The sequence below is a fragment of the Pteropus medius genome, unplaced genomic scaffold, assembly GCF_902729225.1.
Source record: "Pteropus medius unplaced genomic scaffold, Ma_sr-lr_union100, whole genome shotgun sequence".
In the NCBI taxonomy this organism is placed as follows: Eukaryota; Metazoa; Chordata; class Mammalia; order Chiroptera; family Pteropodidae; genus Pteropus; species Pteropus medius.
In genome coordinates, this window is record NW_024346667.1 from 16,802,788 (window position 1) to 16,828,791 (window position 26,004).

Below are 26,004 nucleotides of genomic sequence, written 5' to 3' on the forward strand. Positions count from 1 at the left end.
CTGGCCAACACTGTTTATTATTTTGTTTTTGTCAAGTCAAAACGGTATCTTGTTTTAATTATTAATTTTTTAATTTGAAGGAAGATTAGTATTTTATATATGTGTTCATTGGCTTTTTTTCCTCTCTGTCATTTGCCTTTCCAGCCTTTTGTCCACTTCTCATTTTGGCTGCCATTATTTTTCTTTATGATTTGGAAGCACTTTTGGACATTAAAGAATTAGCAATCTATCAATTGTGTTGCAGATATTTTCTCAAATTATTATTAAACTTTATATATTTTGTCATGCAGATGTTTTAACTTTTATAGAGTCAACTTTGTCACTCGTGTTTTTTGTGACTTGTGGGTTTTCTGTTATGTTTTTAAAGTCCCGCTTCAATAAAAAATTATAGAATATTAACCCATGTTTTCTTTCATTATTGTATAGTTTAATTTTTATGTTTCAAAATGCCATCTACTTGGAGAATATTAACCCATGTTTTCTTTCATTATTGTATAGTTTAATTTTTATGTTTCAAAATGCCATCTACTTGGAATTCTTTTTATATGTTTTTGTTCTGTTTTTTAATTAAATTTAAACGGGTGACATCGATTAATAAAATTGTATAGGTTTCAAATGTATGTACAGTTCAGTAATATGTATATTGCATTGTGTCTTCACTACCCACAGTTAAATTTCCTTCTGTTACCATATGTTTGACCCCCTTTACCCTTATCAATCTCCTCCGCCTTCCCCTGTGGTAACCACTAAAACTGTTGTCTGTGTCTTTGAGTTTTTGTCTTGTTCATTTGTTGCTTTCTGTTTTATATCTCCCATATGAGTGAAACTATATGGTTCTCAACTTTTTCTGTCTGACTTATTTCTTTCGGTATTAGGGCTAAGAAAAAAATGAAGCCTTTTTACTTTCAAGTGGCCAGCTCCAGAGTGTATTTATACATGATAAATGTGGGGAGAGAAAAAACTCAAGAGATGTCATCCAAATTTCCAGCCTGATTTTTTTTTCTTCTTATGATTTTTATTCGTTGTAAAAAACATTATAAAAAAAAGATACATTTAAAAAGAAAACACCCACTATGATCTATGATTTTATGATCATACTATCATAAAATATAAATTATTTCCATTTTTCACTCTTTGAAATTTTCTTAACATATTTATTGTGATTTATAAGAGATGCTTCAGTAGCAGTCTCTTACATTTTAAAGTTAGTATGTGCATATGTGTCATTAGGCTTGAATAGCTATGTAATGTTAGTGACTACAAATTAAAAATAAATTACAGCGTAAGTTTTCTTTAAGGATTTATTTCCCTTCAGCCCCAGATATTCATGAATCCTTTAGTAGTCAAGGAAAGAGTACTGTGAAATGCAAATTTTAAAAGACATGACAAATCTGATTTTTTTCCCCCCTAGATTTTGGACTGGTTTGTGCAGATATGTTTGGCCTTGAAACATGTACATGATAGAAAAATTCTTCACCGAGACATAAAATCCCAGGTATGTTTAGTCTAAATGGATATGGACATGGAACTGGAATTTTTGACCCCAGTCTAATCTACATCAGATTATCTGTTTTCTCCCTTCACTGTAATCCTGGAAGTCTTCATCAGCATCTTGCCTTAGATCTCCTGCCTACTTCCTGTATCTTCCTCTTTCTTCATTTACTTTCTCATTATAACAGAAAATATCCAAAAAATGGAAGTGTGGAACTTATACTTTTTGAGATTTTGCATGTTTGCAGATGACTGTATTCCATTCTCTTACTTTAATGATACTTTGGATATAAATTTCTAGGTTGGAAATTGTTTCCCTACAGAATCTAGAATATAGGGTTCATCTGTCCTTTGGCTTCTAGTGTCGCTGTTTAGGAATTTAAAGCCATTATGATTTCTTATCCTTGTTTCTTCACTCTGGAAGATTTTAGGATCTTTTCTGTGATCTCATTGTTCTGAAATTTTAGTGTCATGCATTGGTGAGGTTCAGTTTTTATTCATTATATTGTATACTTTTGATCTGAGAATGTATATTTCCTCAGGAATGTTTTGGACAATGTTTAGCTATATTTTTTAAAATATTATTTCTCTATCATTATCTTCATGGTTGTCTTTTAGATTTTTTTCTGGACGTATGATGGAGGTGCTTAATCTATCCTTTCAAGTATCTTATTTTTTTCATATTTTATCTCTTCGTCTCTTTACATTCTAGTGAATTCCTCGACCTACCTTCCAGTTAACTAAATCTCTTTTTAATTTTGTACAAACTAGGGCTTATCTCATCTAGTTTTTGTTTAATGATTTTTTCTCTTTAAGACTTTTATGGATTTTCACATCTATTCTTGTTTCTTATTGGTTCTTATTTCATAATGTCTTGTTCTTTTTAAATGGATATCTGTTCCTTCATTTACCTTTTTGCATTTTCTAAACATCTTTACTTTCAAGTTTTTGTTGGACTGATTTATAAAATTCTATCTGGAGTGAATTTTTGTTTCGATGATATTTTGGCTGCTTTTCTTTGCATTATATTTATTCATATGTATGTTTTTTCTCTATAACTCACTCATCTTTGCATAGAGGTTTCATAGAGGTTTCATGTTTCACTTATGCTCTCTCAGTTCCCAGAGTGGGGAGTTCCAAGGAAGTTCATTTCCTTGTGTCATGGCCAAGGGTCTGTCTCTTACATCAGGCCTGAAACTTCTTATATAGCCTAATAGTCTGTATAAGAAGAAGAGGAACTGTCCCTCAACCCCCTTCCAGCTAATCCTATTTCACCCCATTTCACTCTATCCCTGTCAACCCCACCTTGTGTCATCTTTGATTGTGAGCATGTGCCTGATTCAAGTCTCCTGGCTGATATGGGGTTTAATTCATGTTATTCCACAAACTCCCGGCTTCAATGTTTATTCATAGAGTATTGGAGTCGTGTATTTATAAATGCAAAATAATTGCATAAATTATTGGAAATTTTAAAATAAATAAATCTTCATCATGCTGTTTTATTTATTTTTTATTTTTTGGATGGTTTTCAGGGATCTCTACTTTTTTTTTATTGAAGTATAATTGGCATACAGTTTCATTTTAGTTTCAGGTGTACAGCATAGTGATTTGATATATACATTATGAAATGGTCACAATAAATCTAGTTACCATCTATCACTACAAAGTTATTACATACTACTATGTCCTCTATGCTGTGCAGTACATCTCTTTGACTTACTGATTTTATAACTGTAAGTTTGTACCTCTTAATTCTCTTTCACCTATTTTGCCTGCCCCTCAACTCATCCCCACCATTATTGGAAAATTTTAATATTAACTTGTTACATTTAGGCTAATTAGAATTTTTAGGCCTTTTTTTTTTTTTTTTTGATGGAGGAGGAGGTCTAGATTCATTTTTTAAAAGCTTTATTGAGATATATTTCACAAACCATAAAATGCATCCATTTAAAGTTCAGTAATTTTTATTATATTCACTAAGTTGTGAAACCATCATCACTCTCAAATTTCAGAACATTTTTTATCACTCCAGAAAGAAACTCTGTACCTATTAGTAGTCACTCTACATTCCCCCTCCACTTATATTTTGGAAACCTCTAAAATACTTTCTGTCTTTATGTTGCCTATTCCAGACATGTTATATAAATGGAATCATCTAATATGTGCCTTTGCCTGTTTTAAAATTGAGTTGTTTTTTATTGTTGTTGAGTCGTAAGTGTTATTTACTCTGGATACAAATTCCTTGTCAGATATATGATTTGCAAATATTTCCTCCAACTCTGTGGGCTGTCTGTTCACTTTCTGGATGGTGTCCTTTGATGCACATTAGTTTCTAATTTTGATGAAATCCATTTTTTTTTTTTTTTTGCTTGTGCTTTTGGTGTCATATCTAAGAAATCTTTGCCTAACCCAAAGGTGTGAAGATTTACTTCTATATTTTCCACTAGGAATTTTATAGTTTTAGTTCTTATATTTAGGTGTAGGAACCATTTTGAGTTTATTTTTATGTACGGTATGAGATAGGAGTTTACATTCATTCTTTTGCATGTGGATATCCAGTTATCTCAGTTATCCAGTTATTTTTTTTCAACCGATTCATTTTTTATGAAAAAAGTTGCTGAACCAGAACTGAACTGTAATAATAATTCCATTTTTTTTTTTTTCCCTCTCTCACAGAACATATTTTTAACCAAAGATGGGACAATACAACTTGGAGATTTTGGAATTGCTAGAGTTCTTAATAGGTAATATATCCATTGTAAACTTTATTTTGATATATCTTTAGTGAAATTTTAATTCATGATGATGTATATGTGGTAATTTATATCTTTAAGTATTTTAAACTTCTCCAATAATTCTTTTTCTTCCAGTACCGTAGAACTTGCTCGAACCTGCATAGGGACCCCATACTACTTGTCACCTGAAATCTGTGAAAACAAACCTTACAACAATAAAAGGTTTTTAAAATGATATTCATTATATATATATTTTCTTTAAATCTTTCTATTATATTTATTAGCCTTCAGAATATTATTCTAAAATCAATAATATGCAGATGTAAACATATGTATATAAATACATACACACACACACACACTTCAGTATATGATAAGAGGAATTGTAAAGAGGCTATTTTACTATCTTGCTAAAGAAATTATAGAATCACTTTATTGTTTAAATTATATTTGGAAATAGACTGCTTTCTTCTATTATTCTCTTTGAAACTTCCTACTGAATTATAATACTTATTTTTTTAACATTTTTTTTTTGTTCCTGGCACTGTTTTGTATGCTTTCTGTGTATTAACACTTAATCTTTACAATGACCTTGTGAGTTTTATGTATTAACCGTGAACAATTGTTCCTCCTTTCCTTACAAGGAAATCAAATGCAGAGAAAGGTAAACTATCTTCCAAGTCCCAGGCATTTGGCTTCCAACTCCAAATTTCTAATTACTGAGCTATACTGTGGTTACCAGATTGTATATATAGGTGGGAAGAGGAATTCTGCCACTGGATTCCAATTATCTTTTATTTTCTCTCACTCTTTCTAATAGAAAAGTCCCAACCAGAAAACCATGGACTTAATTTTGAAAGCACTCATAGAAGCTAAAAGGAAGACAGTGGTAATTGGCAGTAATGAATGTACTCATGATTGTTATCTGTCCCTTCCCCACCCTCACACCCCCTTTTTTTTTGAAGATGAGGAGGAAACTGTATTTTATACTTGAGCAATAGAAACTGATTATCCTAACAATGTATCTTTAAATTTATATTACAATGATCAGTAGTAGTGGATATTCTAAAGGATAATAGCATTTTCTTTGAACTAAAGTAATTTTACATGTTAATGTTACCTCTGTTTCTTGTCAATAAGTCAACTGTAAAATACATCAATCTTTAGGAATGGATTTAATCATCCTTTAAAGAATTTTATATACAATTTTTGTGGGAAAAACACTTTTGAAATGTAACAGACCAGCATCAATTATACTTTGAAATACATATTTTTTAAAATGTATTTTAAAGTATTTTATTAATAGGATCATTAGCTTAATGTTTTTGTTCGTACTGTTTAATTTGTAACACGTCCAAGTTACTAGAAAGCTTAATTATATTCACATTCTTTTCCCAGCTGAATCTTAAAATTAAATAGATTTTTGGAGTTACAAGTTTATATTTGTAGATATTTGTTAGAGTTTGGTAAGGTTAAGATAACCTTAGGATTTTTTTTTAATCATTTTTTTATTTTTCAATTATAGTTAATATACAATGTTAGTTTCATATGTACAACATATGATTAGACATTTATATTACTTATGAAGCGATCACCCCAGTAACTCTAGTACCCATCTGATACTATACATAGTTATTACAATATTGTCTATAGTCCCTATTCTATACTTTACATCCCAATGGCTGTTTTGTAACTACCAGTTTGTACTTCTTAATCCCTTCCCCTTTCACCCATCTCTCCCAGCTGAACCCCACCACCTTTCTGGCAACCATCAACATGTTCTTTTATCTATGAGCTTGTTTGTCTTGTTTTCTTGTTGTTTTTTTTAGATTCCACATATAAGAAATTATATGGTATTTGTCTTTCTCTTTCTGACTTATTTCACTTAGAATAATCTTCTTTAGGTCCAAAGAAACCCAAAACTCTGATTTGAAAAGACATATGCATCCATGTGTTAATTGTAGCATTATTTACAATAGCTAAGATATGGAAGCAACTTAGTGTCTATCAGTAGATGAATGGATGAAGAAGATGTGGTGTGTGTGTGTATATATATATATATATATATATATATATATTTGATGGGGAAAATGCTTTAAAAATTTAATGGATGAGCATCATCAATTATACTTTGAAATTCATATTTTTTTAAATGTATTTTAAAGTATTTTATTAATAGCATCATTAGCTTAATGTTTTTGTTCATACTGTTTAATTTGTAATATGTACAAGTTACTAAATAGTTCAGTTACATTTTTATTTTTTCCCAGCTGAATCTTGAAATTAATGATTTCATTACATATAATAGAATATTACTGAGCCATAAAAAAGAATGAAATCTTGCCATCTGAAACAACATGGATAATCCCAAGATTTCAATAATGGATTTTATTCTTTTCTAATAAGTTCAGCTTTCAGGAGCAGTGGTTTATACTTTTGTTGACTTCTAAGGACCACTATCATTCTGAACTATGAGTTCCTTTTTCCTTTTTAAAAATAGAGGTAGTTTTTCTTATTATAAAAATATCTGTTTATTTTAAGATAGAAGAGATCATATACAAAGGAGGTAGTGTAACTAAGTCTTTAAATTAGAATAAATATTCTTACCTAATATTTCAATTGGCTATTACAGGTTTATTTGAGACAAAACTTTAGTAAATCAATATTTTCATGTTTTTAAAGTAGTATTTTTCTTTTAAAATAGTATTTGTCTTTTAATGTAGTATTTTTCTTTGTTAAAAATTATGGCATTTTGCAAATAATTGAATAAAGTAGTTTGAGTTTTGTGAGACAACAGCATATCTATGAAATTTGCTGATTCTGTTTTTTAAAATATTAAATTTCCTTAATGAAACTTTAAAATATTAGAGCAACCATTACTTTTCTAATCTGAGATAGCTGTTTTTGTCATTTGGTTATGACATTTTAAGTTTTAAAGGACATGTTTTGTGGATCACATATTTTTGCAAAGCATTTTCATGCAGGTATTGTTTCCTTTAAATGAAAAAATTTCAAGTGAAATCTGATACTTACAAAAAATTTTTTCTCTTTTCTAGTGACATTTGGGCTCTTGGATGTGTCCTTTATGAGATGTGCACACTTAAACATGCAGTAAGTAGACATTTCTGAAGTGTTTTTAAAATTATGTCAAAAAGTGGTTATAATATTTCTTTTTTTAAAAAAATCATGTCACCTTTCAGACAATCCTCTTGTAGTAGAAATTCTTATGTCAATTTTAAATTTCTTGTAAGAAGTATAAATTTAAATCGACTTTCCCTTAATATATATGCATATATTACATATGCATCTTATATGTTTGTTATAATACACATATACTTTTTCCAGAAAATTATTTCTAAAGACAGAAATAAATTTGCTATCTTTTAAATGTTAAGTTCATATATTAATTTGATATTCTAGCTTACTAAATTTTATTAGTTTCATTTTAGCAATTTTTCTAAAAACACCCAAATTATTTGAGTTTGGAATTGAGATTATCTAAGGAACATTTTTCAACATATTTATCAAGGGATTTTATTGGTTTAAATGCTCTTCAGTTTTAATTTTCACTTTTGAAACTCTTTTGAGATGGCATATACACCAAAAAGGGGCAGTTCTTGTTCTAAATAGGTTGAATTTTAATCATTTTCCATTTTGGAATTTGGAATTGGCATTTTAAAAATCCCCCATTGATTAAACAACAGTATTTTCATTACAGAAAATATAACACAAAAATATAAAGAAGTGAATAAATATCGAGTAATTCTTTCAACCAGTAATTACTACTTGTAATATTTTGTCATCTTCTAGGATTTCTTCTAGAATAATTTATAAAACGAGTTTTGTTTTTTTGTTTTCCTCAAAAGTTTAATTATATTTTATAAGCAGTTTTATGGTTGGTTTCTTATTGCCTGATATTGTTTGGGGAGTATTTTCCTTCGTTGTGTTTTTTTCATGTTTGTATACTCTCCTACTGTATTGCTTTAGATTTTTTTCTTCTTAAGGAAAAATATATAGACTGCCAAATTGACATGGGATGGTAGTTATAACATCTGTATTTGAGGGAATTGGTCAGTTTTTCTGTGACACAGTCATCTTAGGTCTAAATTAGTGTATTTTTTTAAAAATGTTTTCATTTACTTTTAACTGTCACTGTTGCTTCTGTATTTTGTAAATGTTTACTCTTAAGTGGACATGAGAAGTTAAGTAATTCACTAACCTTTGCTTATGAAGAGTTTGCCAGTTGACAAATAAATGAAGGACTAGAGTAACATATCTTTCTTCGTTTAAGATTCTTTCTTAAGTACGTAGCTATTTCTGTAGCAGTTGACTTGAATTCAGATTTTAATAACTTGAGTGACATATTTTAAATGTGCTAGGAGAATTCAACATTGAACAGAACTCTTTTATAATTGGAATAATCACCAATGCCTAATTATACCAGGACTTATTCTGTGTATTATGAACATGTTGACAATGTACAACTGTTCTGTACTGTTTTAGCTGAGATGTCAAAGCTTAATTTTACTTATTTTCAAATTGAAATATTCAGATTTTAAACCGCCCCACGTTTTTTGTTGTCGTTGTTGTTTTTACTTCAGTTAGAGTTTATAGTGTGTTTAATTCTAAAATATGCAGTATTCCCATTTATATATTCTCCTTTGGACTACTTGCCACGTAGTTCATTCCATGGCTTTTGGGAGCATCACACACTTAATAATAATAACAATAATAATAAGCAGCAGTGTTTACAAGGAAAGTAATTAGCACTTTTATTTATTATATTTTCCCCAAAATGCTTTAGTTCTGTAGTTAATTCCTTGTTCTAGTTATACAACAGGGCACAAGAAAGCAGGTCTTAAATAAAGGCCACCAAGTTTGTTTGTTTTACCATCTTATTATTGTCATGTTTTTATAAAATCTTTAATTAATACCTATATCTTTTAATATTCTGAATACGTAAAAATTTTATAGCAAGTTATAACATTAATGAGGACTGATACTGTGTTTTAAATATGTTCAAGTGAGCCTTTCTCTTGAGAACATATGCTGATTAAAATATTTGGAAGAGGATTGTATTTCTGTTCTATATTGATAAAAGAACTATTGCTCATTGTCGATATTCCCATTTTCAATTTATGTTTGTTAATTTATATGTTAATTTATTTTCTGGATTTTAGTTTGAAGCTGGCAGTATGAAAAACCTGGTACTGAAGATAATATCTGGGTCTTTTCCACCTGTGTCTTTGCATTATTCTTATGATCTCCGCAGTTTGCTCTCTCAGTTATTTAAAAGAAATCCTAGGGATAGACCATCCGTCAACTCCATATTGGAGAAAGGTTTTATAGCCAAACGCATTGAAAAGTTTCTCTCACCTCAGGTATGTTTTTATACTTTAGAATTAAAATTGAACAGTAGAGTTATGGTGCTTAACTAGGATATCACTCCTGTTTTGAGGAAAGCTCTTCAGAACTTTGAGGAATGAAGTGCTCTTTTCAAATTACTTCAGAGTCACCTTTCTTTCCATTCTTGTATAACTCTTCCCCTTCCTTTTTGCTTTCTAGTTGTGAATCTGTTGGAGGGAAAACATTACAACCGTGTCTCTTTTTAACAGTTAATTCTTAACTTTTGTTACTTCTGATCACCAAATGTATGGTGGCTTTTTCTCACACAGGCAATTCTGTGACACCAGCTGGGTGTCCTACAACTCAATTCAGTTCTGACACTATACCTGGAGATAGCATCAAATCCCTCAGTCCCACAAGACTGCCTCCACTTCAGAAGCCATCGACATTCCAGGTTGTCACTTTTGCTTTAGACCGACCAGCTTTAAATCAAAGTTTCCCACAACTCCCTCCTCGAGTTCAATTAATTCGCTAGAGCAACTCACAGAATTCATAGAAACGTTTACTTATATTTACCAGTTTAGGTAAGGATGTTATAAAGGATACAGATGAAGATGAAGAGGTACATAGGGCAAAGTTCAGAAGGGTCCCAAGTGCAGGAGCTTCTGTCTCTGTGGAATTGGGGTGCACCACCCTCCTGTCATGTTTACTGACCTAGAAGCTCTCCAAACCCATTCCTTTGGGTTTTTTATGGAGGCATAATTAATTAAATTAATGGCCCTTAGTGGTTGATTTGACCTCCAGCCCCTTTCCTCTCCTGGAGGGGAAGGGAGTGGGACTAAAAGTTCTAGCCCTCTAATCACCTTGTTACTTTCTCTGGCAATGAGCCTCCATCCTTAGGGGCATTCCAGAGTCACTTTATTAATATAAATTCAGGTATGTTTTAGAAACTATATGTCAGGAATTTGACGAAGATCAAATATATATTTCTTATTATAAGTCACAATAACACAGAATCATTCCTCTGTCTCTTGGGTTTCTTTTTTCTAATTTTTTTATTATAAAATATATATATAACATAAAACTTATTATCTGAACTATGTTTAAGTATATAGTTCGGTGATATTAAATATGTTCATCATGCTGTACAAACATCATCACCATCCATTCTTATAACTCTTGATCTTGTAGAGCAGACTGTATACCAGTTAACTAATAACTATCCATCCTCCCACACATACTGGCAATCACCTTTCTACCTTCTTAGGTTTCTAACTGTAAAATTTTTAAACCTTTCTGTGCCCTACTTCCCTCACCTGTGAACAATGGGATTATAAACATAACTCCATCATGAAGCTGTTATGAGAATTAAAAGTAATAATGCATGTAAAGTGCTTCATGGCTAGCACATAATGTGTTCAGTATATTCAATATATAGAATATTATCAATATGTTACTTTAAATATATTATAATTTTATATCTTTAATTATATTCTGTTTTATAGAAAATGATTAGAAACCATTGTTCTATGGGGATTTATATATATAATTGTTGACTCATTATTTTTCCTTCGTACTTGCATATAGATGCATAATAAATGTTAAGGTGAATGAATTTTAATTTGACAGAACTTATAAAAAATCTGTATCAAATTAATTAGCATAAACTATATGATCACCTGAAACTGGGATTATTTTCCATTATATGTTTTGCGTGGTCTTTGTTAGTTTAAGTAATCACTGTTAAACTCTTCTTGCAATCATACATCTAGCAAAATCATAGTTTTATTACTTTTATATGTTTGTGAGAGGAGAGGGGAGTGTCATATACCTTCTGGCTTAACAGAACATCTATGTGAACAAGTAGTCTTCAGAAAACAGAAATGAGTATTTAACTATTACTACCAGGAGAACACATTAATAAGCAAGGAAGTCAATTAAAAGTCAAGGGTTAAAATTTACTCGTATAAGACATAGCAACAATTTCTGAAATGCCGGTGTCTTATTTATAAGATTCCTTTGTTATAAATAACATTTTCAAAGACAGTTTTATGATACAATATATTATTGTTTTTTGGCAAGTACTAAAGGAGAGAGAATGACTTAATTTTGCTGAGATTCCTTTAACCCTAGAGCAGCAGTTAGGGCATACCATCGTCTCAAGGCTGAAGCACTGGAATTCGATTAGCCAGCCATGGTAGAAAATTGTCAAGCCTGATATATGCAGAGCTTATGGAAAGAAAAAAGACTACAATTATTAACAAATGGGGTATTCATCATTACATGTTTAGTACATACATAGCCCCTTGTTGCTGTTTTGGCACCACTTAGATTTCCTTCACAAAAACCTTTATCTTTTGTTCTTAAGATTTATGTTCTGCTACATAGTCATGCACCACTTAACAGTGGGAGTACGCTCTAAGAAATTCACTGTTAGGCAATTTCATCATATTGTGAACATTGTAGAGTACACTTCCACAAACCTAGATGGTATAGTCTACTACTCACCTAGTATGTATGGTAAATCACTGTCATATGTGTGATCTGTAGTTGGCTGAAACGGAAGTGTTGTAATGTGGCGCATGACTGTGTTATCACTTGTTCAGTATTCTAATGAGAAATTTTGTGATATATTTTTTAAAGCTTTAACTTTGAAACAATTTGTGAGTTTTATTTCAATATCTGACCTATTATTTTTAGTGTCACTATAATTTTTATTCCACTAATCCTCAGTGCTGTCAGCCAAGGTTAATAGGGCTTAGTTCTCAATCTTGCACCCTCTGGAAACTTCTCCCTGGATGTGGCTTGACAAATCATGAATAAGCTCTGATTCATTAGGAATATAGGTGCTGTCCAATAGGACTTTGTGTGATGATGAAGTGTTTTATGTCTACATGGCCCAAATTGTAGCCACTAACTACATGTGGTTATTGAGCACTTAAAATGTAGCTGGTGTGACTAAAGAGCTGAATTTTAAATTATATTATTTAAATTTTTAATTCAAATAGCTACATATGGGTGGCATAGGGATTCCAGAATCTTCTTGGATTCTATACCTCTCAATTCATATTTGCATTCACACAGGGGAAAAGTAAGACTCACATTCAAACAATGGAAGAAATTACCCAATATGGAGCAAGCTGGAGATCATAAAACACTCATTTTCTTCCATGAAAAAGAAAGGGGAGAAATGCAGATGTTTAGAAGAGAAAACGCTTTGACACGGTTGCTCTGAATTGCCTGTGAACTAGACTTTCACTTACATTTATCTTATGGTTCAGTGGTTCTTAAACTTTAACATACATAAAACTCACTTGAAGGGTACTGCTGGTTACCACCACTACAATTTCTATTTTAGTAATTCTTAGGTGGAGCCTGAGAATTTGTATATTTAATACTTTTCTGGTGATGCTGATTCTTCTTATATGCGACTTTGAGAACTGCTGTAAAGGGCTTCTTGATGGAAAAGATGACCAACTCCGTCATATGTATTTTTTTGTTTGTTTGTTTTTGTGTGGGTTTTTTTTTTTTTTTTTTGCCTGTTGGAGCTTCTGGTCCACTGTCACTGTGGAAATATTCTCTCCACTGTGGAAAAATTCTCTCGCCTTCCCCACCCAGTATGAAAGAAAGCAGGCTTCAATTGAGTTAAATCTTCATTGACATTACAGTTTTGTACTGAAAGAGAGAAAAAATATATAGTGAGTTGGGAGAAAAAATTACTTGCACAAAGTACTTGTTTCTTGCTTCTGAAAATATGTTCATAAATGTTGAAGAATTGATATAGTTTTAGTAATAGTAAAAAGAGACACTTGTTAAATTAAGAATATGCAAATATTTATCCAATAATATGTTTATAATTATATAATGATAAGAGTGAAAGCTCATTGGAGATGCTGAAAAGATTCAGAGTAAAGTTGAAATAACTGAGAAGTTAATCTGAGAAAGAGTTAATGAACTGATTCTTTATCAGTTTTGAAGTGAATGAGGGATATGGATACACATGGAATATAGAGATTATTCTGGATAGGAGGCAGTTGTGTTAAATTGCTGAGGTAGAACAGGCAACCAGTGTGTGTGGGCCTTTGTGATACATTAGATTAATTTGAGAAGAATGCTTGTTTGAGAAGGTCATAAATATAAATTGGTAAGATTGGGAGGGAGTTAGCATGAGAGGAATTTGGTGAATGTATTATTTGGATTTAATTAGTAAAGATTGGGAGGGAGTTAGCATGAGAGGAATTTGGTGAATGTATTATTTGGATTTAATTAGTATAGTTTATTTGGCAGCGTAATTGTAACTGAAAAAGGAAAAAAATGTATTCTGATTAATGGATAAGTTTTTTACATTGGAAATTTAACATCTTTTCTAACTTTTTTTTCCCTCTTTCAATCTAAGCTTATTGCAGAAGAATTTTGTCTAAAAACATTTTCCAAGTTTGGACCTCAACTTATACCAGGTAAATAAAATTTAATGAGTTTTTTCACCTGTTTGCCATAATCAATTTATTTATTATACTAATAATATCTATTATACTAGAAGTATATGTACATAATAAATTGGGATAATTGTACCTAAAATTAATTTAGAAGAAATGCACATTTAAATTATGATATATGACGGTATATAACATGTTCTGATAAATTAAAATTTTCCATTTTTTTGTCTGCCTTATTTAAATGAAATCTTTCTTGAAATCTATCTTTATCAAATGTTTAGGTGATATTCTGAGAACATTGTCATAGAATGTTATATCTTAATTAAGTGTATATTTTTATGTAAAATATTTTTCTTTGAGAAATACTTTATATTGTATAATTTAAAAAAATAAATTAATGTGAAGTTAGATATCTTGCCAAGGATAATTGTCTTTTAAATGTGGCCCTCAAGAATAGAATATTTATAGGATCGTGTATGTATATCCATATACTATATGTATGTATATGCATATATTTGTGTGAAAGAGATTATGTTATTTCTACATAGAATGATTTCAGAATGGATTTTTAAAATCAGTGGAAATTATTCGAGATTTGAGAAGTATATCATTTTCCAAACATAGTGTTTTGCACGTTCTACTCCATTTTGAGTTTGAGTACATAAAAATAAAATATCATAAAACTGAGTCCATATAAGCTGGAAGTGGTGTGGCAGTGCATTCTCAGGAAGGCCAGCTATACTTAGGTTTTCTTAAAGATTCTTAGACTTGTCTTCTCAGTGGGCAGAGACTATTAGTCCCTGGGAAATCAATTCACTCTAAACAAAATTCACCAGAAACAGACACACGACAGAATCAGCATGTCTCTCTTGGCAAAGTCAAGGCTCATGAGAAGTCATTTCTTCTTCTTCTTTTTTTTTTAATTTAATATTACTTTTTTGGTAACATTGGTTAAAGAAATCCAGTAAGTTTCAGGTGTACAATTTAACAGTAAGGCATATATATTTTGCATTGTGTGTTCCTGTCCCATAGTTAGATTTCTTTCTGTCACCATGTATTTGACCCCTTTTATCCCATCTGCCTCCCTCTTTCACCCTCCCTCTCATCCTCTGGTAACCACTAGTCTATTGTCCATGTCCATGAGTCTCTGTCCTATTCCTTTGTTGCTTGTAGGTTTATATCCCACATCTAAGTGATATCATATAATTTTCAATTTTTTCCATCTGGCTTATTTCGCTTAGCATGATTATCTCGAGTTCCATCCATGTTGTTGCAAATGGCAGTATTTCATCTCTTCTTATGGCTGAGTAATATTGCATTGTATAGATGTACCACAGCTTCTTTAGCCAGTCATTTGTCGTAGGACACTTCGGTTGCTTCCATTTCCTGGCCGCTGTGAACATCAGTGTGCAAATATCTTTTCGGATATGGGTTTTCAAGTCTTTAGGGTAAATACCCAGGAGAGCGATTGCTGGATCATATGGTAGATCAATTCTTAGTTTTTTGAGGAACCTCCATACTGTTTTCCATAGTGGCTGTACCAATTTGCAGTCCCACCAGCACCAGCAGCCAGTCTTTAATTAAAAGCCTCATTGTCATAAGGCCAGAAATACCCCATCTCAGCACATTCTTTCCACACAAGTAAGCCTATCTAGGAATTAGAAAGTTATTTTGCTATAAGAAGAGTTGAATGAATGAAATGTTTAATAGCATGTGGCTAAATACGAGTTGTATTACTGATTGGCCTATAAATATTTTGTGGGCTCTTACTCCCTATATTATGCTTATCCTACTGGTAGCCTTGCCTCTGAGCAAGAGAAATGTTCAAAATCAGATAAGTAATTCTCTCTTTAGAAAGTCAGTGGGAACTATTTATATCTGTATCTTTGGACTATTCATTTGTATACTTTTGTGCCTTTTGCCCCTTTTCTGGCCCACATTGTTTCTTTGGTTATGTTAATACATGTAGCCAGATCACAATGTCGTGGCTTTGTATGTCTGCATTCTGGATTGATCTTATAGTTTAACTCTCAAAGAGAATTTTTTTTCCACATTTTCTTGTTCCTGTCAGGATACTGTTGGAGTATATGTTCAGAAAACCTTATCCCAAAATACTGTATCTCATGTCTTCAAATTATGAATCTCTAAATTGTCAATCAAATGGATAATATTATTTTTATTTTTATATGAGTTTACTAAATTTGTGAATACTATGTGTTCATTATAAGAATTGAAAAAAAAAATAACCTCTAATCTTAACATACACTGTTATATTTATTTTTTCTTTCTGTGATAACACATGTGCAATGATTGAAAATTGGGATTGCATTATAAGCAAAGGTTTGTTTCTTTTAATTCACAGTATTATATGATGATCATTTTCTAATACAACCAAATATTCTTTGAAGAACTGGGTTTAATGTTAGTATTTAATTGTGAACTACCAGTTAGTATTTTTTTTTTCATTTCCCCTTCTAAAAAAAATCAAAACAAAACAAATAACACTTGTTGGAAGAGATGGATTTAAATTGATTTAACTTATAAAATCCTGAGACTGCAGGCTGGAAGAGGCAGAAAGAAGCTCTTACTTCGACTGTGGGGCAGTTTGGGCAGAGAGGCACCTTAGGAGATGTGGAGAATAGTTAGAGGAAAGAGGATTTTGATAAGAATTGATACAGACTATACTCTTTGACTTCCTTTATTATCTTTGAGAGGTGTAAATAGCAGACTTTTAATTCCTTTAACTGTTTGTTCTTGAATTTATAATTTTTCTGACACAGAACCTTGTCTAGGCTTCAGTAAGAGTTTAATACATAATGCTGCAGGGTTTATCCTTGTCTATAAATTTTTGTTTCTCTGATTAGTCTTTAAAATCAGTTCATAAACATTGTTCTTGATATAGATTGCCCTCCAGAAAGTTTGACCAGTTTATATTCCCACCAGGAGTATCTAAAGGTACCTATTTCATGGGATCTTTAGCTATAACAATTGTTCTGAGATATTCGCCCTTCAATAGGTCTATAGGTATAGACGTTCAGACTGTATATGAAGAAAATATTAAGTAGCTCATAGCGATGGAATTAATGTTTAACAGTTATTCTTGAAGTTTATGTTCTGATTTTGCAAGTAATTTCTAAAACAATTTTTTTAAATTTATTTTTAACAGCTTTATTGAAATGTAATGAACATACCATTCAGTTCACCCATTTAAAGTCTACCATTCAGTACTTTCAAGAATATTCACAGATATTGTGCAGTCATTACACACAGTCAGTTTTAGGGTAGTGCTTTTTTATCATGGCAGATTTTAACATCTTATAGGACTGTGGCTTTTGCTTCTTTGAAGAAATGTCTTTAGTGTGAAATAATTATAATGAAAGCATTGACATGTGCTAAGGAGTGAATAAGATTTCGAATAAAAAGTTTCAAACTAAATGCTGTCAACGATTATGAAAATGAAAAATGGCTATCTTGAAGAATTTTGAAATTAAAGATTTAGCATAAAGAATTCTGTAAGAAATTCTTTTTATCTTTTCATGCAGCTAAAAGACCAGCTTCAGGACAAAGCCTGGCCTCTGTTGTGTCTGCTCAGAAAATTACAAAGCCTGCTGCTAAATATGGCGTGCCTGTGGCATATAAGAAACATGGAGATAAAAAATTGCAGGAAAAGAAGCCACTCCAAAAACTTAAGCAGGTATGGTTATGATGCAAACTGTTATTAGTAACAAATTCAATTTCGATCTTATTTTATTGCAACTCAATTTAGTTATTTGATATTAATGGAATGATTTTTATTTAGTTACTGAAGAACATTGCTGTTCTCTGCTTTATCAGTCTTCTAAAACTAAGAAGCCTTAACATTAAGTAGATACATTAAGTAAAGTAGTTGGTGCTATAAAAAGAAAGTGATGCTATAAATGAAATCATTTTTTAACAGCCTAAGCAGAATGATTTTTGTGCGTAAAACAAGTAAATGTCTGATCCATTTGATAAAAACCTGGGAAAATTTTGTATTTAAGAATTTGTAATCAGATAAATATATCCACAAAGCCCTCTTACAGTATGTTATCAACAAAAGCCCTTGTATTCTAAACGTCTAAAGATTGTCCTTACTTTTTTTAATCCTAAAACCTGGCTTATCGCTGAACACACTGTTGTGGAGCTCTTAACGTGTGATTGTTTTCTTTCTAATCCCGTTATACCGCTGAGCCTTGGGTAGGATAAGGCAGATGTTTTCCTTACTTCTCATTGCCAGACTCTTCCCTGTTTCCTAACTCACCCCCTCAAGCTTTGACATTTTTGTCATTAGACTATGTCACCTGCTACCACTCCATGTTAGGGTCATCTGCAGACCCTAGTTTTTGACGAGTTTAATACTTGACTCACTGTCACTCTTCTAAAAACTGCCATTCTTGGTGAGTCCAGTATCCAAAACAGTGACCCTTCCAATAGTACATGGCCCTGTTGTTTTCTTAATTGTTCTCTTTTAATGATCTTGCCTCCCACCATACCTTAGAATGCTCACCTGTAGTTGTGCTATCAAATTTGATATTATCAATAATAGCATCTATTCTGTAGTCTCAATTATAACCATCCCACTCCCTGACCACTACTTCCTCTGTTTCCTGCTCATTCCTCAAAGGCTTTGCCTCCAAAACTTCTTTGTCTTATTTGGACCCATTGATCTTACCAGTTTTTCATTGCCCGTCTCCTCCTAGTTTTCCTTTTTCTTTTCCAGCTTAAATCCATGTTCTCACATAATAATAATTTCCAAAACATCAGCTCTCTTGCCCCTATTTTCCACTATTACAAATCACCTGGCAAAAACTTAATTTGGTGAAATCCAACTCTCTACCATTTTATGTCTGAATCTGGTCATGGAATGTAATTGAAAAAACATATGACTGTTCTAACTGTTCTCACTTTAAATTTATCACCAACAATGTCAAGTGAGAATCTCTCGCCACCCTGTTATATTTCCTGAGTCCATTTACTCTCACATTTTATAGATGATTATCTTTGCCTTCTCCTTGTTTTTTACTAAAGGCTAATGACCTTGCTTCTTATTTCATTGAGAAAATAGAAGCAATTGGAAGAAAATTTCCCCACATACTCAACACTACTACTGCTGCTAGTCAGTCATATATGTTTATAAATATTCTGCCTTTCTTCCTATTACTTTAGGTGATCTATTCTCATAGAGTCAACACGGCCATTTATGTATGTTATTATTATTACTTTTGCCTCTTAAAGGACATTGTGCTCTCATCTGCATTATTATATTGTTCCTCTTTACTGAGTCATTCCTATTAGCAAACATATATGTTCTATCTTTAGCCTTAATAAACAAGCAAACCTTATTTCCCCTTTCTCCTTTCTAGCTACTTCCATATATCTCTATTTCCTTTGACAGCAAAACTTTCCGAAGCCTTGTCTATGCTGTCTCCAGCTCCTCTCTTCATTTTCTCTTGGACGCATTCCACTCAGGGACTTCTATCTTATAACTGTTAGGAAAGAGCTCTTGGGAAGGATATCAGTGACTTCCATATCGTTCAATCCGGGAGTCAATTGTCTTCTTTCTCTACTTCAATTTTTGACTCACTCGATTACCCCTTCCTTCTTTAAACATTTTCTTCACTTGAGTCCAAAGTATTACATTCTTCTGATTTTCCCCCTACCCGATTGCTTTTCTCAGTCTCTTTTGCAAGTTTCTCTTCATGTCCCTGACCTCTAAATATTAAAGTGCTTAAGATCTCAGTCCTTGGATGTCTTCCCTCTTGTACCAGACTCACTTTCTTAATTGACAGCATCTGTAAACTGACACTAAAATTGGTATCTCCATCCTGGACTTCTTTTCTGAACTCCAGACTCATTTCCATCCTAATATCTCTAATTGGATTTCTAAAAGGTGTCTTAGAATTAACGTATGAAACTGAACTCCAGATTCCACATTCTCCCCAAACTGATCTTTCTTATTTCTGTAAATGACAACTTTATCCTTTCGTTTGTTCTCATCAGAACCTTTTGGAGTCATCATTGACTACCATTTCAACATCACATCCTAATAACCCTGCCTTCAAAATATATTCACAGTCTATTTCTTGTTACTTTTGTCACCACTTTAGTCTTACCACCCTCATCTTTCACCTGGGTTATCATAGTAATCTCCTGAATTAGTTCACTGTTGTCAAACTCACTTTTCTCAGTCTATTCTCACTTGAGCAGCCTAAATGCTTCCTTTACAATGAAGGTCAGATCATTGCACTTGCCAGCACAAAGCTTTCCACTGGCTTTTCATCTCACTCAGAGTAAAAGCCAGAGCCCTTAAAATGGCCCACAAAGCCCTCTGATGCTCTTATTGCCTCTCTAAGCCTCATTTTCTACTCCCTCTTTGCTATTCCCAGTCCAGCCATGCTAGCTAAACCTTGTTGCCCTCAAACATACCAAGCATTTATCTGCACAAACACATTTGTACTTGATATTCTCTTTTCCTGAAGGATTTTTCTCTTGAGAAAACTGTAGTTTTCTTCCTTACTTCCTTACCTAGTTTATGAGTAGATTCTTCATCCTTGATCACCAGTATACCAAATAACAACCATCTCTCCACATAGCCCCCACAACTTTATCCTCTTTATTCTGCTTCCCCGCACCTCGCCCCCAGATTGTCACTATCTAATGAACTGTGTATTTTTCATTTATTTGCTTACTACCGGTCTCCTCCATTACAGTGTAAAAGCTCCATGAGAGCAAGAATTTTTGTTGTCGTTCACTGGTTCCTAGAAAATAGTTCCTGGAAAGTAGTAGGTACTCAGTAAATATTTACCAAATAAATGAATTAATGAATGGATTAGTGAGTAGTAGCTTAGACTTTGTCAAATCACTCAAATGTTAATTTTTTAAAATAATGAATAACAACCAAAAATTTTAGTAAAACTCTCTACAAAAACCATTTTTTTTTTTTTTTTTTAAGCAAACGGGTAACTTAAAAAATAAAACCTCAAGAGAAATAATAACAATCAAGTCTCTTGAGAACACTGGAATATGTGTTTATTTCATAAGGTCAATAGTAGGAAAAAATAGTTTTAGTAACTATTTGTTTAGTTAGAAAGACAGTCTGCTAAGATTATTAATGATAGTAGTGTTAAAGATACTAAAAATTAATATAATTCATTCAACTTTCTGTTATAACCCAAAATTTCAAATTTAAGGATCCTTAGAGCCAGGCTTATTGTCATAAAAAACATATAAGGTATGTTCATTGAGAAAAAAATGGCAAAATACTGCCCTACCAAATAAACGTCATACTCGTGCTTGTGTATTGAAGACCTTCCAGGATTCGAACCTGCATTCAATATACCTTTCTCCCATAATGCTCCTAAATTCTGGGTCTTAGCTAAATTGGATTTAGCGCCAGTTACTGATTATGTCCTGCATGTACTTTTTCTTTCTTGTCTTTGTTCATATGTACCCACTCCTTTTTAAATCTTCTTTTTTTCTTTGTCTCTCTTCCTTGTAGGTACATGTCACATTGATATTGGATTATTCTGTAAATCTTTAGAGTGCAAAGTAAAGACAATATTTCTTCTGTTCTCAAATCTTATAGTCCAAATAAAGAGGCAAAGTCCTGAAAAAAGTCAAAAGGATCAAGTTGTGTGATGACTGCTTACATTGTTAGCTCTAGATTAAAAAATATAACGCTGGCATTATGGCCTGGGAGACTGTTACATTGGCAGTGTGGCTTTGATTTTCAGTCTTCCATTGATCTAAGGGAGGTAGGAAATACCTCAAATACTTTTTTTTTCTATAAGATTTTTGTTTCTTCCCTAATTTTCCTGCCCCCCTGCCAAAAAGCAGATAAATAATTTCCATATCTAAACTGCTTTAGCACCTCATCTTCTTAATGTTATTTTTAGTAGAATGTCAGTTCTCTGAAGTTAGGGACCATGTTTTATACACTTTGCACAAAGTAAGCATCTAGTCAGTTTATTTTTTAATGAGTGAATAAATGATTGAATAAAGTGAATTCCAAGTCAGTAAAGTAATATTTTAACAGCAGTTATTAGGTTTAGAGGTTAAATAAAAACCCTGCTTGCAGGCACAGTCATAAGGCCAATGCTTTTGAGCTTTTATTCCTAATGCTTAAAGACAATTAATACTTCAGCGTGAGATCATGAAGAGAAAGCTTTAGAGCATTTGAAATTGTTCCTTTATATACGTCTAATTCTTGAGATAGAAACTTGATTTCTATTAAGTTATTTAGTTCTTTGAAGTAATTTAAGTACTATAACTTTGATCTGAAATTTTTTTCTGTATAGTATGTATTTTAACAAATTTGCCGTAGTCTTTTAGTATATTGTCGACAGTTTTATATAATGGAAGAGGGAAGAAACATACTCTCAGTATTCAAACATTGCATTTAATTTAACTTAATTTTGTTGTAGGCTTTTCCAATTTTTATTCAGATATATATATTTTAATGTAGCTAGGATCGTGTACAGATGATTTTGTATTTTGATGTTTTTATTTAATGTTATATATGCTTTCTGTACATTTTTATTTATCATCAGTGATTACATTTCATTGATATGAAATCAGATTGACTACATTCTTATAACTGTCTTTTCTTTTTTTTTAATCATGGCCTAGATTAAAATTGTTTTGGAAGTGTATTATTTATTCTAATGGAGTTCAGTGAAATATGGACTCCAAAGTAAAGATATTTTGTAGGCAGTTTTTGAGATGTTTATTCCAAAATGGTAGTTATTACAACTACAATCTATTTTAACATTTGGCTATACACATGCAGAATCTTTATCCTACCAGGGAATTAAACTATCATTTGGGGGGTGAGTATCTTTATGTCTGTTGTTCAATAAGGAATGTACACTTGGGTGGACTTATAGAAATGCTATTGTCTTGTCTCTTAACCAGGTTTTAACCTGACTGAATTGAGAGGTCAGAACTCTTGGTGAAACTGAACTAATGATATAACAGAAGGCCCGTTACCTCTGGGTAGAATTGTAGCCAAGTGTATAATCTATTCTTTCATATGGCTGATAGAATTAAATAATTGTTGGTTTTCTTAATGTTTCCCTCATTTTCAGTTAATATTATTCAGTATGTAAGAGCAGCATGTCATAGAATTTTAAGATTCTATTGATAATATTCTAAATAATATTTTATCAAATGTTCTGAATGACAGATAAATGGTTCAGATGATAGTTATGTGTTCTGGATTTTAGGCAGGATTGTTGCCCTTAAACTTTTTTAGGCAAATAGATATGATTTTCTAAGCCAGAACAATGAGAACTAAATAATAATCAGCATTTGAAATATCATGTAGCTTATTTAAAAATATTTTATTTAAAACTACATTTGTATGTACAGCAGTGTGAATGTATTTAATACCACACAACTGTATACTTGAAAATGGTTAGAATGGTAAATTTTATGAGTATTTTACCACAATGGGAAAAAATAGAAAAATATTTAAGAAGAAGATAAATAGGAAAAAAAAGAAACGGCAGTCAAATGTCTGAAAAGTTTTTCAAATCTAACAATGGAATTGAAGGAAATAATTGAAATATCTAAATTATTTTAAATAATATTTTTTAAATCAATTTTTCCTTTAGTTTCTACGTGACTATTTTTTTTTGAAAATGCTTTCCCGCCCCCAAAAATCTAAAGCATCTCTTAGATTCAAATTCATAACGACTCTTTGGAATTTTTAACTTCCTATCAGGTTTAAACATGAGAAGTTTATAAGGAAAACCATACTGCTTAATGATATTGTCTTTCATTTTTCAATCACAAAAATTTAAGCTAATGCGTATTAAGTTATTATTACTCAGCATATCGTAAAAACTTTCTTTGCTCCAGTTTCCTGTAATCAGGTTTTTTTTTAAGGCTTCTGCTAAAACAAAGGAATGGTTGTTAAGCCACTAGAGGGCGCTCCATGAATATGTTTCAATATTTTGGCTCTGATTTTAAAAATGAAATAAAAAACGTTTCTCTTAGTATTGATGTTTTATGTTACCATATTCTTCTCTTCTGTGTAGAAATAGTGCTCTGAAAACATCTGTGTGATCTCAGAGAAACAGTTTTGTTTTTTGTTTTTTTTTTATTTCCCAAATATATGAGTATCTTATATGTAAGGACATACGGGACATAGAAAGATGAATATAACTTATGCCTTCATGTAATTTACCACCTAAGAGTATGTAGGTGTCTTATTAAAACATTCTCTTCTTGTTCAAAATTATTCTATAATTTATTTAAAGGCTTGTCATTTATAGTAAGATGCTATATTACTCGCATTAATATTTTTAAATTGTTTGGTGTTCTGGTTAACAAATTTTGAAACCAGTGCTGTACTTGCTACATAAGAGTTAACCTGTGGAACTTGTAAAAAAATAGAATTCAGGGCTCCAGGTTCAGAAATTATGTTTCAGCAACTCTTGGGGATATATATTGTTTAAAAACAGCTTTATTGAGATACAATTCGCATACTATACAATTCATCCATTTAAAGTTTGGAATTAAATGGTCTTTAGTATTCTGGAACATTTTCATCATCCCCCCCAAAATTCTTTTCCCGTTAACATTCACTCCCCATTCCCCACCCACCCACCTCTATATCCCTAGGGAACCACTAATCTACTTATGTCTCTACATAGATATACCGATTCTGGACTTTTCATAAAATTGGAATCATACAATACATGGTCTTTTGTGACTGGCTTCTTAGCATAATGTTTACAAGGTTGTAGCAGGTATCCATGTTCTAGCATATGTCATTGTTTTCCGTTTTATTGCCAGAAATATCCCTTTGTGTGTAAGGAATATGTATTTTTACAAAGTTCTTGGATAACATTCCCCACTAGTTTAAAACTATATACATAGAACATACTTTGAAATGTTAACTTTGTGTTTGTAATCTTTAGTTGTTTTTCACATGTACTTCAGTAATAGTGCCCTCAAAGCTCTCTCTTGACTCTTTTAAAAGTGGGAGTTACTTTGTGTTAGTGGTGGCAAAATCATTTTAGTGGAGGACAAGCAGAGATTTTTTTTTTTTTAAGTAATAGAGTGTAGAGTGACAGATTATGTTACACATAAAGGTATTTTATGAAATTTAGGGAGTGTACATGTGTGTGTATGTATGTGTGTGTGTCTTGGTCTGGATGTGAAATATATTTCTTGCTATGGGTTACTTTTTTTTAAAAAAAGCTAGAAATCTACTCTTCTTAAGTATATCTATGTAGAAAACAAATGTAGATAACAAATCTTTATCTAATTTGTAGTTTTACTTTTTGTCTAGGCCCATCAAACTCCATTGAAGAAAGTGAATCCTGGAGAAGAAAGGGGGAAAATGTTTGAGGTATAAAGAAACCTGTCTGCTTACTTTAAAGCTTTGCAAAAATAATTATAAGAAAAAAAAAAATCTATTAAAAAAAAACCTCCAAACCTTTCCTCCTTATTTCTTTCAAACAAATACCTTAAACTTCTTTCTTTTTTCTTTGTTTTTTGTTTTTTGTTTGTTTTTTTTTTCTTTTTTTACCTTCCTGGGCATACTTCGACAATTGGCATACTAATTTTCCTGATGAAACTAAAACACTAGAAATTATTATTGATAAAAATGTTCTTTTTTATTTAAGGAAGGAGCAAGAAAGAGAAGGTTGGGATTTATCGAAAAAGAAAAGAAACAAAAAGATCAGGTAGTTTTTTGCTCTTAATTTTCTTCTCTTACCAAGCTATAGATGATAATAGTTTCAAGAGCTCTAAGAAGTTTGTCTTAAAAATTGTTTCAGATTAGTTTAATGAAGGCTGAACAGATGAAAAGGCAAGAAAAGGAAAGGGTAAGAGGATAATCCGTTTTTCTACGGTATATTCCATACTCTCCACACACACATACTTTTATTTTAAAGGAAGACACTGATGTTCGTTTTATTACTAAATGTGTTTCATGTATTTCATATTAAATACTTGAAATGGTGTTT

At 31.7% G+C, this 26,004-nt stretch overlaps 1 protein-coding gene across 8 annotated transcripts in view; it reads left to right on the forward strand.

Moving 5' to 3' along the window:
* Positions 1–26,004, forward strand: part of NEK1 (NIMA related kinase 1) — a 134,187-nt gene that overhangs the window by 21,892 nt on the left and 86,291 nt on the right. For 5 of the 8 annotated variants that reach the window (XM_039876332.1, XM_039876326.1, XM_039876325.1 and 2 more), the window contains 10 exons: positions 1,412–1,495; positions 4,168–4,235; positions 4,362–4,448; positions 7,283–7,337; positions 9,407–9,607; positions 13,969–14,029; positions 17,551–17,702; positions 25,326–25,385; positions 25,663–25,722; positions 25,816–25,863. In XM_039876332.1, coding sequence (XP_039732266.1) covers positions 1,412–1,495; positions 4,168–4,235; positions 4,362–4,448; positions 7,283–7,337; positions 9,407–9,607; positions 13,969–14,029; positions 17,551–17,702; positions 25,326–25,385; positions 25,663–25,722; positions 25,816–25,863 — 876 coding nt within the window. The remainder of the gene's footprint in view (positions 1–1,411; positions 1,496–4,167; positions 4,236–4,361; positions 4,449–7,282; positions 7,338–9,406; positions 9,608–13,968; positions 14,030–17,550; positions 17,703–25,325; positions 25,386–25,662; positions 25,723–25,815; positions 25,864–26,004) is intronic. The other 3 variants (XM_039876329.1, XM_039876328.1, XM_039876331.1) reach the window with 3 other exon arrangements.